At 35.4% G+C, this 18,258-nt stretch overlaps 1 protein-coding gene across 1 annotated transcript in view; it reads right to left on the bottom strand.

Annotated features, from left to right (window-relative positions):
* Positions 1 to 3,960: 3,960 nt before the first annotated feature.
* Positions 3,961 to 18,258, bottom strand: part of LOC149808290 (uncharacterized) — a 145,644-nt gene continuing 131,346 nt past the window's right edge. The window contains exons 11-12 of the mRNA XM_089975662.1: positions 11,838 to 12,058; positions 3,961 to 10,222 (exon numbers count right to left, since the gene is read on the bottom strand). Of these exons, the coding sequence (XP_089831788.1) occupies positions 10,049 to 10,222; positions 11,838 to 12,058 (395 nt within the window). The 3' untranslated portion in view covers positions 3,961 to 10,048. The remainder of the gene's footprint in view (positions 10,223 to 11,837; positions 12,059 to 18,258) is intronic.

Here is an 18,258-nt window from a genome sequence, read left to right as displayed (position 1 = left end):
GTTTTTTCCAAAGGAATTTCCTACCAATGGTGACTATAAATATATACTAACGTTTTTCCACATAGTATTTTTGGCAGTGTAAAAGTTATTCTATTTTGTGAGATTTTATCTCCTTCTCTTACAGTTGAAGCTAACACATAACGACTATACAATCATAATATTCTCATGTTCAATTCCATTGACGCCAAAGTGGCCCATTCAATTTCCCTATGTTCAATTCCCCTTGACACTATAATAGCCCATTCAATTTCCCATTGCTCAATTCCCCTTAACGCTATAGTAGCCCACGACCTTTCAATAACCCTTGACGCTATAGTGGCCAACGACCCTTTTAAGGATATGTTAAGAGAGCTGATTAAAGAAGAAAAGGAGGAGAAGAAGGATGAAGAGGACATACAGAGGATGAGAAAGTGGAATAACAAAATAGAAAAGGAAGAAGAAAATGAAAGGAAGAAAGAGGAAGAGAAGAAGGAAAAACAGGAGGAGGAAAAAATGAAAAAAGAAGACAACAACGATAGCAAAACTAAGAAGATGGTGGAGTCAAAGAAGAAACTAGAAGAAGAAGAAGGAAAGAAAAGAAACCCAAAGGCCCTTATCAGGGCCACTCATATGCCTCGAAAAGATGTCTATTCTCTTTGCCATATATGTGTTTGTTTGTCTTTCTTTACCCACTTCACCTATTGATCCTATACAACAACCCAACTTTCTTCTGCGCTATACAGGCCCAATGTCCCCCATGTTCAATTCCCCTTGTCGCTAAATGTGCCCATGGGAGCAGTACAAATCTTGTCGCTAAACGTGCCCACGACCTTTATGAATACGATTTCCATTGTCGCTAATCAGTCCCCATATACTACTTAACTTTAATTTATATTGTAATTTTTGTCCATGATTGTAGATAGCAGGGGTCATTTTCTAAGCAATATATTGCATAGCTAACTTTTTCCATGATTGCAGACTATACTTTAAGTTGCTTGCCCTTAGTAAACAACATGTTTACTTAGATTTGAGTTCAGTGCATTGGGGCTTTGGTTTTTCCTTTGGAGAAACGAGTCTCCCGAATCTTTGTCAGGTAGTTTGGTAAACTTTATGTAAACAGACCTGGTCTTGTATACGAATTTGATGGAAATTTCCACTGTAAGTGACATTTTGTTGTGTCATAAGTCAGGTGACAGTCTTTATATAAGTTTGAAGTAAACATGATTATTTCAGCTCGACTTTAAGTTCATCTCTTAACCATTGTGAGTTCAGTTCAGATAAAATTGGAAAGGAAAAAAATATATATTAGAATCACAAAGTGCTCATTTTTTTATTTATTAAATCACTACTTTGAGATTATTAAGGATTCATTCAATGACATTTTGGATTCTATCATTGGGACACATTAACTCATCCAGGACTGAGATGCGAAGTAACCATCTTGGATATCGATGGAGAACCTTGAGCCTTATGAAGGCGGAAAGGTCGACAATTAGAGGAAACTTTCCATCTTTCTTTGGAACCAAGAATATCAGGGAGTTGTACATCTTCTCTATTGTACCCTTCAGCAAACATGAGTGTACCTCTTTCTTCAATCACACCAGATTCAACTAAAGCCAGAATCCGTTGTTGATTGAGATGACCTTCTAATCACCCGTTATGCTTGAACTATCCTTTCTAACGTTGGATAGTCTGGCACCTACGGGAATCAAAAAAAGAGAGACACATCGCAGGAGGGAGGGAAGAGAGAGAGCAGCTAGGGCTCCATCGTCCACTGAGGAAATAGGAGAATGGCAAACGTCCTCTCCTGGTCTCTTCGCTGACACTGCCGAAGCTGACAGCCGAGGAGGACATCTAAAGTTGGGTTGCTTTTTGGATTAGGGATGCATAGCTCTGAAAAATCTTGCTGAAGGTCGGGGGGGGGAAGGTCATTGGGTTAGTGTCCGTTCTTATCCGGTGTCGACTACGCAGAAACCGATGCAAGGTGCCAGTATTGCTCGTCTCTGCGCTCCTGGGAAGTCATGGAGAGAAAGAGACTTCCGATGAGGGTCTCTGCTTCCAGAGAAGAAGACCACATATATTTAGTGTATTCCAGTCGGACATTAGAAGTGTATAAAGCAACAGCCCCATGGAGCTGGAGAAGCTCCGCTGGTAATGCCATGGGCATGGACAAGGCTTGTCGAGATGTCTTGGCCACTGCCTTCAGCAACCGCTGCAGTGAGGATGGCTATAGAGAGTCCTCTTTCAATAGTCTGAATGATGCATTCAAAAAGAAAAAGATCTGCATGTTTTGCTATGGTGACCAGAGACCTAACTTTAATTTTAAGGCATCCAATATCTTGACTTGAAGGCAGACTCTGGTACACGAGAAAATACCCCCTAGTTATGCTCCGGTTTCCAAAGTGAGAAGTTATAATGATCAGGAAGGATTGTGAACCCTATAGCTATTTTCAGCGACCATACGTCCCAAGAACTGGTTCTTATAAAACCTCTAACAAAAATAATTGACCAAAGCTGATTTGGGGAGCAAGAGCAGATTTGTACTGGAGATCGCCCTGGAAAGTCTCTTAAAGATGAAGAGAATTTTTGTATTTTCTGACATATCTGTGGGCAGAAGATGATAAACTTCACCTACCGCTTTGTCAAAAGATCAAAATCTCCTCCATCGCAAGGCAGCGGAAGAGGCTGTAATGGAGGGGTCACCACCTTAGCTTGTTCAACTTCGAACTCGTGAGAGTGCATAAGGACTGACATTACGTCTTCGTCCTTATCTTGTTCCTGGGAGGCAGGACTCTTGCCTAGTGTCACTGTTTCCGTGAAGTCCTGGGGCTAAAAGAAAACCTATCCCCTAACTCCTTGCTCGGAGCGAGGGGACTGTCCCTGGCGGAATACTGAGCAAGATGGTGAGAGCGCCTCTCAATCTTCTTGAATTGTTGGAAATAAGAGGACCTGCGTCCTCCTTTTAATATCACTTTGTAAGACGTAGATCTGAAGAATGCAACTACGATCTCCCAAGTTTGAAGAAAAGGGCCTGAAATCATTTCCGGCATGAAAGGATTAGACCAGTCAATTCCATGCATTGGATGGCCCTTCATACCATATGACTTGAGTGGAACAATTCTTTTCTCTGGCACCGACTCCAAGTCCCTAACAGGACTGAACAGTAGTAAAAAATGAGGTTTTGACACGATCCCTATCCCAATAATGAAGGAGCTCTAAAAATTGTAATAAAGTTCATTAACTTTGTAAGAATTGTAATAAAGTTCATTAACTTTGTAAGAATTGTGATAAAGTTCATTAACTTTGTAAGAATTGTGTTAAGTTCATTAAGAATTAATGTATTTTTCAACTGAATTCACTAAATTTTAAGTCTTACAGACTGTTTACTTAAATGGGACAACTTTGCTTTTCCTTTGGGCCAAAATAAAACTTTTGTCCTTACTAAGGATAAGAAAATTTGATCAAAATACAGGAAATATTTGATCCAAATACTGGGAAATATTTTGAATCACAGTGAAATAGTTGAACCAAATACAGGCAATATAAGCATATGTTTCAAATGTTGAGGAAGGACCATGTTATTCTTAAAATGGATGTAGACACAATGATGTTATTTTCTAAGTAATTGGTTGGTGGGATGTAATTTTTTTTTGTTTTGTTTCCAATCATTCATGGATTCAGAGTTTTCAGAACAAAGCTAAGTGAAGAAGAAGGAGAGTTTGAGAAAAGAAAAATCTTTCAAGGTCTCAGAAAATTAACTGCACCTGTGTTGGTTTAAAGTGTACCTTTAGTAATATGAGGGAAAATAAAGAAAATGGAAGAGTATTTTTTCTCAAGAATTCAAACATGTGAGAAAGTTTGACTGGTTCCCAAAGAAATAAGCTAATTTGATGATAACCTAATCCTGAAAATATGTTAAATCTTTATAGGATTATCTTGAAACTACTTTTGGGAGGGGAATAATAATAATTAAATATCAAGTATCATAAATGATTTATTGCAAATATCTCATATTATAACTTAGGTAAAGGCAACCAAACCATTTACATATTATCTCCTTGATAAATATGGGTACCCTTCTATATGCTATTTCAGACTGTATACAAGACTACCTTATGTACATTGATCTTTACATATAACACTAGCAAGTTACTGAGCCAGTCAACCAAAGTCACAGACTGTTTCTGAAAATTGTTTTCCATTACAACTATAACCTGTCAAAATCAGTGTCAACAACTCAAAATGTACACAGAAACCACATCTTTTGCTCAAACTCATTATATGCACAAATTTTACAAGGAATCAACATAAATATTATAAAAAATTTATACAATAAGCAATTATGAAAAATGACTTTGATTCAGTTGGTTTTGCCTGGCCTGGTGGATATGAATTATTACCACTTTTGTATACACAAATTTTGCAAAACAAGAAATGTGATCCTAGAAACAGATTCCTCACCACAGTGCCTGAAATGTTTTAAATGCAAAACTCGACCAGGCTGTGACAGATGGATGGATGTACTAACAGATAATGGTAACTCTAAACGCCATATACTGTCATGGTGGTATATAAAAAAAGATTGCAATGCAAGTTCAAAATTATTTTCCTTTCCTCTAAATACATTTTAGTACAGTACAGTTATGCTACGCAGAAATGATTTCATTATGTGATGTACAAAACATGCCATATATTTCTGAATTTGGTAAAAAAAAACATCAATGAGATTGTCAATTAGTTGGTCAGCACAAGATATAATCAGCAGTTTGATACATGCATAGCTAAATATTTTTCATGAAAGCAAACACTAGGAAGATTATAGTTTTCAAGAAATATACATGTATGAACAGTTCAACAACAGAAAATGGACATAATTGTGTATTAAACCTGGTTTTAAATTCTACAAGAATAATTGATCACCAGTTTTTATTTTATCCAAGAAAAGTGAATTTAAGAATAAAAATTCTTTGGATTTATTTCTTTCTTGAAGGTCTGACGATTATTAATCAAGTCTAAAAATCTCAAGATTTAAGACCCCCTCCAAAAGATCTGTCTCCACCCACCCACCCTCCAAAAGACCTGTCTCCACCCACCCTCTGAAAATCGTGTTTCCAAGACTCCCACTTTCTAAAAGACCTGTCTCCAAGATAGCCCCCTTTCCAAAAGACCTGTCTCCAAGATCTTCCCTTCCAAACGACCGGTCTCCAAGATACACCCCTTTCCAAAAGACCTGTCTCCAAGAACAAAGAACCACTCTTCAATGTGATTACTCCGCTTATATTACATGGTGTAACTTTTCTATATATTTGTTCATACCTTCAAAAAAAACCATAAAAAATATTCAAATATAGCTTTCACAACCAAAATGACACATAATCCATATGATGCTTTACATAAACACATGTCATAAGACCATCAACAGTAATTAACTGATGAAAATGAGGTAAATTATAGTGGCCTGTTACAAATGAGGTCAACTGTAGTGGTCTGTTAATTGGTTGGCAAATAGTAAACTATAGTGACCAGTTAATATCTGGCAAATGCATGAAGTAAAATATTACAAGTCAGAAACAAAGCCACAAAGATTTAAATTTTAAAGGCAATTTTCATTGTCAAAAATAAGTCTCCAAAATTAAAAGTACAGTTCATTGCATTTGTATCAGTATCAGTGATGTTCTTTTCCAAGGCTAGATTTACATGAATTTGATGTTTTCATGGGGAGTAAAAGTTTTCTTAGATTTACTGGAATTTGGTGGAGTTTTTTTTGTAGCAATATGTTTTCAAAGAGATTTTTTTTTCCTTTGCAATGATATTAATTCTTGTTATGTGAAGGATTTGATCAAAATTTGCCTCTTAAAAAATCAAGTAACTGCAGAGATTTACCAGCAAATTTATGTTTTGCATTGTTGTTCCTACGAACAAGGATAGCTTCATGGTGGACTTTTGTTGTTCCTACCAGCAACGATAAATTTATTTCTTTGTGGACTTGTTGTTCCTACCAGCAATGATAAATTTATTTCTTTGTAGACTTGATGTTCCTACCAGCAATGATAAATTTCTTTCTTTGTGAACTTGTTGTTCCTACCAGCAGCAACAAGCTTATGTCGACTTTGTTGTTGCTACTGGCAGTAACAAGCTTATGTCGACTTTGTTGTTGCTACTGGCAGTAACAAGCTTATGTTGACTTTGTTGTTGCTACTGGCAGCAACAAGCTTATGTCGACTTTGTTGTTGCTACTGGCAGTAACAAGCTTATGTTGACTTTGTTGTTGCTTCTGGCAGTAACAAGCTTATGTCGACTTTGTTGTTGCTACTGGCAGTAACAAGCTTATGTTGACTTTGTTGTTGCTACTGGCAGTAACAAGCTTATGTTGACTTTGTTGGTGCTACTGGCAGTAACAAGCTTATGTTGACTTTGTTGTTGCTACTGGCAGTAACAAGCTTATGTTGACTTTGTTGTTGCTACTGGCAGTAACAAAGCCTAAACAAATATATTAAATTTATGTCCATCATGATTAAGATAATATTTATTAGTGAATCCTGATTATAAAACAACACCAACAATATTTTATGTATCCATATTAGGGATGGAAAAGTTACAAAGTACCATGGGATCAAAATAATTATAAAACTAATTGGAAAACAAATTAAAATATTACAGAATTTACAAGCAGAAACATACAAGCATAACAAATAGAGTTATTTGCAATGAGTGCATGACAACTGATACTGGCATGACAGTGGGTGAATGACAACTGATACTGACATGGCAATGGGTGCATGACAACTGATACTGACATGGCAATGGGAGCATGACAACTGATACTGGCATGACAATGGGAGCATGACAACTGATACTGACATGGCAATGGGTGCATGACAAATGGTTCTGGCATGACAATGGGTGCACAACAAATAGTCCTGCTCACAACAATTTTCTTCATTAGGCCTTAAACAGAAGAACTGTTGGGAAACTAAAGTTAAGAGAAGATGGGTATGATGGGACCATGACTCCTTCAAATGTTTGAAATACAACCCTTCAGGGTCTCATTTATACAAGCAAAATCCCATGAAAAGAGAGGAGGTTGACTGACAAGAGTCATAACTCCTTCAGGGTCTCATTTATACAAGCAAAATCCCATGAAAAGAGAGGAGGTTGACTGACAAGAGTCATAACTCCTTCAGGGTCTCATTTATACAAGCAAAATCCCATGAAAAGAGAGGAGGTTGACTGACAAGAGTCATAACTCCTTCAGGGTCTCATCTATGCAAGCAAAATCCCATGAAAAGAGAGGAGGTTTACTGACAAGAGCCATAACCCCTTCAGGGTCTCATCTATGCAAGCAAAATCCCATGACGAGAGAAGGTTGACTGACAAGAGCCATAACTCCTTCAGGGTCTCATCTATACAAGCAAAATCCCATGATGAGAGGAGGTTGACTGACAAGAGCCATAACTCCTTCAGGGTCTCATCTAAACAAGCAAAATCCCATGACAAGAGAGGAGGCTGACTGACAAGAGCCATAAATCCTTCAGGGTCTCACCTATACAAGCAAATTCCCATGACAAGAGAGGAGGCTGACTGACAAAAGCCATAACTCCTTCAAGGTCTCATCAATACAAGCAAAATCGCATATAGAGATAAATATAACAAATTGATCAACATGAGACAACACTCTGGAGAAGACAAGAAACATTGGTCTATGAAATCAAACTTTCAGTTTGCATAGGAATACATTGAATGGTTCCCATGTGCTAATTATGAGCAACATCATATTTAAATAGTGGAAGTTGATTGAGAAGGGCCGCAACTCTGTCATAAATGGTGTAGACTATACAAATACCCATAAACACACATCAATGTCTATGAGACAATGTTCTTACCAAATTGAATCATACGCTGTTTGGTTCTTGAGCTTTGCTAATTGCAAGCAACATTCTAAATTTCCATATGACAAGAATATGTTAAGGGGCATAACTCTGTCCAAAATGGAGCAGACATGACTAAACCATGCATGTCTATGAGAAAATGTTCATATCAAATTGTATCAGAATATTCTGAATGGTTTTAGAATCAGCCAGTTACACTCAACATCCCATATGAAGACATCAAGTTAACAGTAATGGGCCACAACTCAAACCAAATTGGAGCTGACAAAACAAAACAAAGAAAGGGTGCATCTTTGTCTGTGAGATAATGTTTATGTACCATATTGGATCAGAATATGATAAAGTCGAAGTCTATAACCTATATTCAAATAGTCAAGGGACATAACTTGTTTTCAAATAGTCAAGGGCCATAACATGTATTCAAATGCACATATTGGTGTATGAGACAATCAAACTGCACTAGAACATGTTGAATGGTTCTTATGTGATGTTGGTTACATGCATCATCTTGTGTGAAAATGTGAATTTAACTGTCAAGGGCCATAACTCTATGGAGCTGACAAGACAAAACCCATAAAAGGCATATATAAGATTATGAGACAATGTACACACAAAAACTGCATCAGAATATGTTCAATGGTTTCCAAGTTATGTTGGATAGAAGGGTTTGCTGAAAAGGAGTTGTAAAACTGACTGAAAATGGGTTGCGACTTCATAAAAATTGGACCCAAAAAAAGACACCTTTGAAAGGTTCATCTACTTATCATGGGCAATTTGTCTTCCAAATTAGACTCCAATTATGTGCGAATGTTGAATGTTGCACAGCTTTGGTGGTTATATGAAGTGTGAATGGACAAAAAAGGAATGACAGACAGCAATGGTGATTAGACTAGGTCTCCTGCATCTTGATGTGGGATCCCAGTAATACAAAATAAAAGATGTAGAGTCCTAATAATACAAAATGAATGATGTTGAGTCCTAATAACCTGCATAAATAAGCATAATCTTAAATGAATGCAAACTGATAAAAATGTTCTATGATTACTCAACATATGTCAAGATGTTCTATAATTACTCAATATATGTCAAGATGTTCTATAATTACTCAATATGTCAAGATGTTCTATAATTACTCAATATATGTCAAGATGTTCTATAATTACTCAATATGTCAAGATTTTATTATAATTACTCAATAAGTCAAGATGCTCTATAATTACTCAATATATCTTAAGATGTTCTATAGTTACTCAATATATGTAAAGATGTTTTATGATTACTCAATATATGTCAAGATATTCTATAATTACTCAGTATGTCAAGATGTTCAATGATCACTCAATATATGTCAAGATGTTCTATGATTACTCAATATACGTCAAGATGTTCTATAATTACTCAATATCTGTCAAGGTGTTCTCTAATTACTCAATGTCAAGATGCTCTATGATTACTCAATATATGTCAAGATGTTCCATGATTACACAATATATGTCAAATTACACAAGGTCTTTATAAAAACAAAATTCAGTTTTGCTTAAATACGACTCCTACAACAACAAATATATTGTGTATATGATACGGCCACTTGCACTGCCAATGCATACATGAAGACATCAAAATATTTTTTTTATTTAATTGGCATAAACTTGATGGCATGATGGGTGGAAAGTATTCTGTAGGGTTGGTCCAAATTGTCCATACTAAATGCTTCAATAATTGAGGCTCGAAAATATTCTTGATCACAGCTACAGCAAGATTTATTCCCACACATGTGACTGTATTAATTTTTTTAACAAAGCCTCATAGCACCAGATACTTAGATCATTGTTCTGGTTTCTTCAAATCCGTTTCTTTCAGCAATTTGAGCAACAACAATAAAAGACACTAAATTTGTGTAATGTATAAGCTGTTGTAAAGCAGCTTTAATGGTATGCACATGATTCTTAACAGACTGTCCAGATTCTGTCAAAATCATTTTTAACTGTAAAGAAGTAATGTAAGATGACAACTTAAATAAACTAATCTGAAATGCCACAAGTTCAAAATGATACTAAAAGCAGCAGTACATATTGGTCCTGTCATGATTAAGTAACATTGGTATCATGTATCGGGAAGACTTGTCCATCTCACACTTGTCTGATATGGGTTCTCCATTAAATATGCCATAGCATCCATTTCTACACGTTGGTTTTCCGTGATTTTGAACGACAGCTAAAGCACATAAGGAACCGGCAATCAAAGCTCCAATTGTTGCCACGGTCAGTGATGAACTGCTCCTTGCCATTGCTAAGATCTTGGTCCTGTTTCAAAATTTCCTTCATTCTTTCTTGATTTTTCTTTAGAGTCTGTTGCTGGAAAAGAAAGCAACATATATATTAACGAGGCTCCACTGTGTATATATATATATATATATATATATATATATATATATATATATATATATATATATATATATATATATACATATACATACACACACACACACAGTGGAGCCTTGTTAATCCGGACTCCGTTTATCCGGAAACCTCGCTATCTGGACATAATTCAACGGGAACGGAATTCCTAAATGTTAATTTGCTCCGTTAATCAAGAAATCCGCGTTCTGGATCCGGAAGTCAAAATCAGGGACCAAAGTGTAAAATGACATTAAAACTTGTCTCGATAATCCGGAAATAATCTGTCCAAAAATAAGAAAATTCGAAAAATCGTATGTGAAAATACAATCAGAAGAATAATACATAAAACACAGTAGTGAAGCCCTTGAGAGTCCATGGCCACTATCAATAAATAAGTAGCGTGACCATATTGTAACCAGCGATTGTATAAACAATGTCTGTTTTAGCTAGTTGCTGATGGGGGTGTTAATAATTAAATAAACACACTGGGATCAAATCATCCACGCTTTTTGACATAACATATGGTAAATAAATTAAAAGTGTCATTAAGCCTCTTTGTTGTTTACCAATTGTATGTAACAATCACAGTTTATTGTTTGCTGTGCAAATACAGTTGACATTTTTAAGCTGTGGACTGTATAGGGCTTCATTTTCGAATAAAATGGGGACATCAATCATTAGCAACTGTAAAATATGACTTATAAAAATGACTGCATTTTATTAGTTGACCATTACGCATTTAACTGGGAGATAACAGTTTGTATTCGTTGTACTTTTTACATATATTATGGTGACACCATCAATAAAAAATGTGCATGATTCAATTATCCGGAAAACTCGTTAATCCGGACATATTTGCTGGGAACGAATGTGTCCGGATTAACGAGGCTCCACTGTATATATATATATATATATATATATATATATATATATATATATATATATATATATATATATATATATACACACACACACACACACACATGCAAAAGTTTTAACACAAAAATCAGACAAAGAACCTTCATCAGATCTTAAAAATTCCACTCGCTCACTAATAAGTTTCAGCAGTGAGATCCAAGGATGGGCAAGTCACTTTGTCAAGCCAAGCAAAATTGGTGCTGGCCAAGTGCAAGTTCCAAGTCCCTTGCCCTGCAAGACAAGTGCAAGTTCCAAGTCTGTTGCCCTAAAAGGCACATATAAGTTCCAAGTCCCTTGTCCTGCAAGACAAGTAGTCAACTGAAAATATTTTGAATGCTGATGCTAGTGGTGCAGTTCAAATCATGAAGGCGACACATTATCTTATCATCTGCAGGAAATCACTAAAATTTTGCAGTACATCCAGTTTGATGTAACCATACTATAGAACAATATTTTGAAAAACAAGAGTTGCACCAGTAAAATTTCCTGATGAAAAAAATCAAGTTCAAAGATGAAATCATTAACATTTGGCAAAACAACATACTGTGCTAATGAAAAGTACACATTTTTTTAATCTCCCCTCTTATTTAACAGATTATATATATATATATATATATATATATATATATATATATATTGAAAATGTCATCACCTCCTCCTCTATCCGTCTCCTCTGAATGCGTTTCAAGTCTTCCTTGTCATACTCTTTGATCTCAAGTGGCTCATCTTTTATGTGGCGTACTTGCCTGGTGTCAAGCCAGGCCTTGCAGGTTGGGCTGAGGGAATTCTTACTGGATGGACTTGATTTCCGGCTACTGCTGGTCTCTGGGCTCTCCGAGGATCTTGCTGGTGCTGACCGGCTTCTTCTAGAGTCTGAATATATATATATATATATATATATATATATATATATATATATATATATATATATATATATATATATATATATATATATATATGTAGAGAGAGAGAGAGAGTGAGAGAGAAAAATGGACATAGAGAAAAAGATTAAAAACTTTCAAGTTCTAAAGTTTTGCACAAACAAATGACTGGATTAGTTCTTTGATGTTTTGAGTTTATTTGGGAAACAGACAAGAGAATGGTTTAAACAGGCACCAAGTGAGCCATTTCACTAATGGCACTAATTCAGGTAATTGATGTTTGAGTTACTGAAGTGAGAGAGTAATGACAAATATTCAGCTGATTGATGTCTGAGTTACTTAGTATTAATTAAAGTTGCATACATATAGTAATGGCAAGTGTTCAAGTAATCGATATATGTTACTTGAGTTTTATTTCAAGTCAGATAAATATTAAGCTTCTAATTAATTTTTGTTTTGATTATTTGTGGCATGCAAGAACCTTTTGTTCCTTATTAATCTATATCACATGAGTTAATTAATCTATATCACAAATAAATTTAGCTGCCTTTTTTAATCTATACCACAATAAATTTAGCCACCTTTTTGTAGATTTTGTTCTTTTTTTTTCCTTTCTTTTTTTGTAGGATACTTTTTTTGGTATAATAATTTTATAACTTTTCCTTCTTGTAACTTCAAGTGTTTGTTTAGTCTTTGCATGTGACCTTTGTTCCCCTCCCCCTTTACAAAGACCCTGTCTTGCCTGAAATGTTTGGCTATGACTAGTACCAATCATGTTTCCAAATTTAGTGTCAGTACACATGTGATTTAAAATAATGCCAATTTTAACATTCTTGTATGGTAATGAATTTATACGGTATAGTCATGACTCAGCTGATAATGTGACTAAAGTGACATAAGTACTACAAGAAATACTTTAGCGGTTTCAAATGTTCAACATAATGATGGTGATTTGGTTAATTAGCTGGCTTTATGAAAAAGCAATTTTAGCACATTATTGGCTACAGCATGCTTAGGAAACAGCAGCTAAGTGTCTTTCTCTTGGACAGTGAACCTGCAATAGCCCAGGTGGGTACTGAAGCCTTTTCCTTGGACACACCAAGGCAGTCATCCTGGAATGGGCTGGGTAGGTATTGAATCCTTTCCCATGGACACACCAGGGCAGTCAACCTGGAATGGCCTAGGTGGGTATTGACTCCTTTACCTTGGACACACCAAGGCTGTCAACCTGGAATGGCCTGAGTGGATACTGAAGCCTTTCCCTTGGACACACCAATGCAGTCAACCTGGAATGGCCTGGGTGGGTTTTGAATCCTTTCCAAAGGACACACTAAGGCAATCAACTTGGAATGGCCTGGGTGGGTATTGAAGCATTTTCCAAGGACACACCAAGGCAGTCAACATGGAAAGGCATGGGGTGGGGTGGGGTGGGGTTATGAACCTGTGACCCTTAGATTGAGTCTGACATATAACACTATTATTCGGGGGCCCTGAGTGGCCGAGTGATCTAAAGCGCTCTCTGTTACAGATCACTGCCATATCACCTTTGTCTGTGTTGGTTCGAGTCTCGGATTCGGCTAATGTGGGTATGTGAGAAAGCTTGCCAGTAGCTTCTTGTGGGTCGGTGGTTCTTTCCGGAGTTTTCCCCGGTTCTTCCTCCACCATTAATACTGGCCTCCATGTATAGCCTATCGTGTGCTGAAAATGGCGTTAAACCCTACAACAACAACAACACTATTATTCAACTGACAAACAAGACGAGCTTCATGGGAAATATTTACTCTTTAAAATTATTCAACAAAACTACCTTTAAACAAACAATTTGCATAGACCCAATGTAAACATTTTGTTGAAAATATTCTGAAGGCAATTTATGTATTCTTGCCATGCCAATTTATGTATTCTTCTCATGCCAATTTATATATTCTTCCCATGCCAATTTATGTATTCTTTTCATTCCAAATGATGTAATCTTCCCATTACAATGTATGTATTCTTCTAATTACAATTTATGTATTCTTCCCATGCAAATTTATGTATTCTTCCATTGCAAATATATGTATTATTCTATTTACAGTTTATGTATTCTTCCCATGCAAATATATGTAATCTTTCCATGCAAATATATGTATTATTCTAATTACAGTTTATCTATTCTTCCCATGCCAATTTATGTATTCTTCAACTGGCCAATTTATGTATTCTTCCCATGCAATTATATGTATTCTTCCCATGCCAATATATGCATTCTTCTAATTACAGTTTATGTATTCTTCCCATGTCAATTTATGTATTCTTCCCATCCAAATTTATGTATTCTTCCCATGCCAATCTATGTATTCTTCCCATGTCAATTTATGTATTCTTCCCATGCAAATTTATGTATTCTTCCCATGTAAATATATGTATTATTCTAATTACAGTTTATGTATTCTTGCTATGCCAATGTATGTATTCTTCCCATGCCAATCTATGTATTCTTCTCATGCCAATCTATGTATTCCTCCCATGCCAATTTATTCTTCCCATGCCAATTTATGCATTCTTCCCATGCCAATTTATGTATTCTTCCCATGCAAATTTATGTATTCTTCCCATGTAAATATATGTATTATTCTAATTACAGTTTATGTATTCTTCCCATGCCAATTTATGTATTCTTCCCATGCCAATCTATGTATTCTTCTCATGCCAATTTATGTATTCTTCCCATGCCAATTTATGCATTCTTCCCATGCCAATTTATGTATTCTTTCCATGCAAATTTCTGTATTCTTCCCATGCAAATTTATGTATTATTCTAATTACAGTTTATGTATTCTTTTTGTTCCAATTCCAAATACTAAGAATATGACCAAGTTTACGTCTATACGTCAAAAATGTTGTGAGATAAATGATATAGAATTTATTTCTACACGTGTTTAATTTTGAGAAGTTCTGGTTAAAATGGTCAACCAATTTCTTCACTTTTCACCAAAATCACAAACTAGTGTGAATTAGCTTTTCTTTGGAAACACATTTTTATGCGAACACATTATCATGGATTTTGTGAAATTTAAAGATCCAGCAAACATTGATTCTTTTTAATTCCACAAATTTATGTACTGACGACATTGTCAGTTTTCACAAACCATAAAAACCGATACCCAGGAAAAAAATAATTTCATAATATTTGAAAGGGAAAAGGGATTAAAACAAAACTGCCTGCTTCTCTTGATCTACTACTATGGTTATATGCCTATTTTTTTCACATCATTACATTAATATCAAAGTAATCAATCATTTGGCAAAGTCTTGTAACAAGATACTTTGTTTTTACACATGCACTCCTAATCAAGTTAACATTAAAGCTCATAAATGTGGAAACGTGCCAATTATATTATAGTTTACTATCATTCTCATTAATGACTTAGGGTGTTTTCCTGGTCTGTTTCAACACTGTGTAAGCAAAGGATGCAGACTTGCCTATTACTTTGATTTTTGTGTTCAGACAAAATTGCATGTGGAAAACATATTTGTCAGCTTTGAACAGACTTCAAGAAGTCTCCAGAGAAATTCAGTATAGAGATGAGGAAAACAGTTATTATTTATTATATTAGAATGTGCAAATAAATGGCCATGATGAAAGTAAAACCTATAAATATCATCTTTATTTAAAATACAGTACTAAATAACTTACATATTTTTGGAGAAGTTTGTTCATATGAAATTATTTAAGTAATAAGCAAGATATACATCATTCACATAAGTTACCATTTTCAATTTGCAAATTGAGAACTTTTACATGCAATATTTAGTGCTACTAAATCAGTGTTTGATAATCCCAACAAAGTTTTACAATGGGGATCAATCCCCATTTTAGCAGTGTCTTTCTTAAAAGACTGGTTCCAACTATACTGTTAGATCAAGTTTATAATACATTTTTCAAAGTGAAGGAGAATTAAAGAATCAACCTAATATGGCAAAAATGGGCACCTATTGCCAAGGCAAATCTCAGAGACTGCTGCCAAGGCAAATCACACAGAGGCTTTCAAATGCTGTTTAGTCATAATAATCCAGCATCTAGAAGTTATTACCTAAAGAACAGAAAATTGGTAACCTATGAACTAGCAGTATGTCTATATTATTCAAATATAACTATATAATAGAACTATATAATATAACTACATAATAATATAACTACATAATATAAGAAGAGTATTGCATAAAAATGCGGCTGTTAGCCACGGGGCTTCTATCAATGATCACAATTTTCCTACAAATTACACATGCAGTGTGAATTCCCACAAGAAAGGATACTTTGTTCTCATGCAACTTATTTCAGAATCAATGCAGATATCTGAAGCTACGCTTTACATAGTGAAACAAATTTGGTACCAATGTTTAGCTCAGGCATTTGACTTTGTACACCTATGCAAAGTCCGACTTACTATGATGCCTTTAAGGAATGCCAGACTGTTTTCCCATGCTATAGATATTACACTAACATGGCCATAATCATGCCTCCTTAAAATACAAGTGCATCGCATTGAATGGAAAACTACCCTCTTATTGGTCAATTGAAAATGTCATACTGCACCTAATGATAACCTTATTTTCAGATGATCAATAAAGAAGCAGTAACCCATTCAGTGTGTCACACTTACATATTAGGTAGGTGTGATCATGGCAATGTTGAGCAGTCATGAAAAGTGCCATTGTCAGATCTAGGAATCTGTATCAAATGTAGTGTTGTAAAGACAGGGGACTCGTTATCAAAAGTAGTGTTGTAAAGACAGGGGGTTTGTATCAAAAGTTTGTTGTAATGATAATACAGTAAAAAAATATCTGACTCAGAGCACTGTGGGACAAAAAGGTTTTAGAGTTTTTGACCAAGTGATAGAGTATTTGTGTGATTCAAGTTATACAAATGATTGTTGTCTAAGTAATTACACAGCGATTTCAGGAAAAACTGAGTGATATGGAATATCTAAGATCCATATCTTTGAGTCATCACACAGAAACAAGGGGAGTCGTTAAGTGATGTGGGGTATCCAAGTAAAAGATTTTTGACCTTTTACATTGTAATTGAGTCACTAAGTGATGCAGGGTATATGAATGACTGATGTCCAAGTTATCACACAGCAACTGAGTCACTAAGTAATGTAGGGTATATGAATGACTGATGTCTGAGTTATCACACAGCAACTGAGTCACTAAGTGATGTAGGGTATATGAATGACTGATGACTGAGTTATCACACAGCAACCGAGTCACTAAGTGATGTAGGGTATATGAATGACTGATGTCTGAGTTATCACACAGCAACGGAGTCAGTAAGTGATGTAGAGTAACTCATGGATCTTTAATTTGTCACACTGCAACTGGGCAACTCACCGAGTGATGCAGAAGAACTCTGTGACTGATTTTTGATTTATCACACAGCAGATCTTTGAATAATAATAAGGCAATGGAGGGAATCATTAAGCGGACCTGAGTTGTTACTGCTTTACGAGTTACCAAACTTATAATCTTATTGACATTTTGTTGATATTTTTGGTACTCAAGTGATGTTTTTCTTCCATTATTTAGGGGGGAGCTGTAGCCAACATTTATCTATATTTCTGGTACTCCAGTGATGTTTTTGTTCCATTATTTAGGGCACAGCTGTAACTGACATTCAGTCTATATTTCTGGTACCCTAGTGATGTTTTTGTTCCATTATTTAGAGGAGGGGTGATATGTTCAATGACTATAAGCTTTGGAAACACATAAAGAGAAAAAATTGTCTTGTTTGTTTTAAGGTCCATCACCACTTTACATAAACTTGAAACATATTCATGAGCAATTCCTGAGAAATCCTGCAAACCAGAATAGACCATGTATGATGCTAATCCAAGTCCAGAATAGACCTTGTATTATGCTAATCCTTAACCATCCATAATTGACCCTGTTTGATTATGATCCTTTAATCCAGAATAGACCTTGCATTATGCTAATCATACAATTGAGAATACTTTTTATTATGCTAATCCTTCAACCCTGAATAAACCCTGTAAGATGCTAATCCTGCAATCCAGAATAGACCAGTTGATTATAATCCTTCAATCCAGAATAGACCATGAATGATTCTAATCCAACAATCCAGAATAGACCCTGTATGATTCTAATCCTGCAATGCAAAATAGACCTTGTATTATGCCAATCCTTCAA

Source organism: Sinohyriopsis cumingii, chromosome 1 (genome assembly GCF_028554795.1).
Source record: "Sinohyriopsis cumingii isolate HCF-2022 chromosome 1, ASM2855479v2, whole genome shotgun sequence".
NCBI classification, from domain to species: Eukaryota; Metazoa; Mollusca; class Bivalvia; order Unionida; family Unionidae; genus Sinohyriopsis; species Sinohyriopsis cumingii.
Note: the sequence above shows the minus strand (reverse complement) of the source record. Positions and strands in the feature narration are given on the sequence as shown.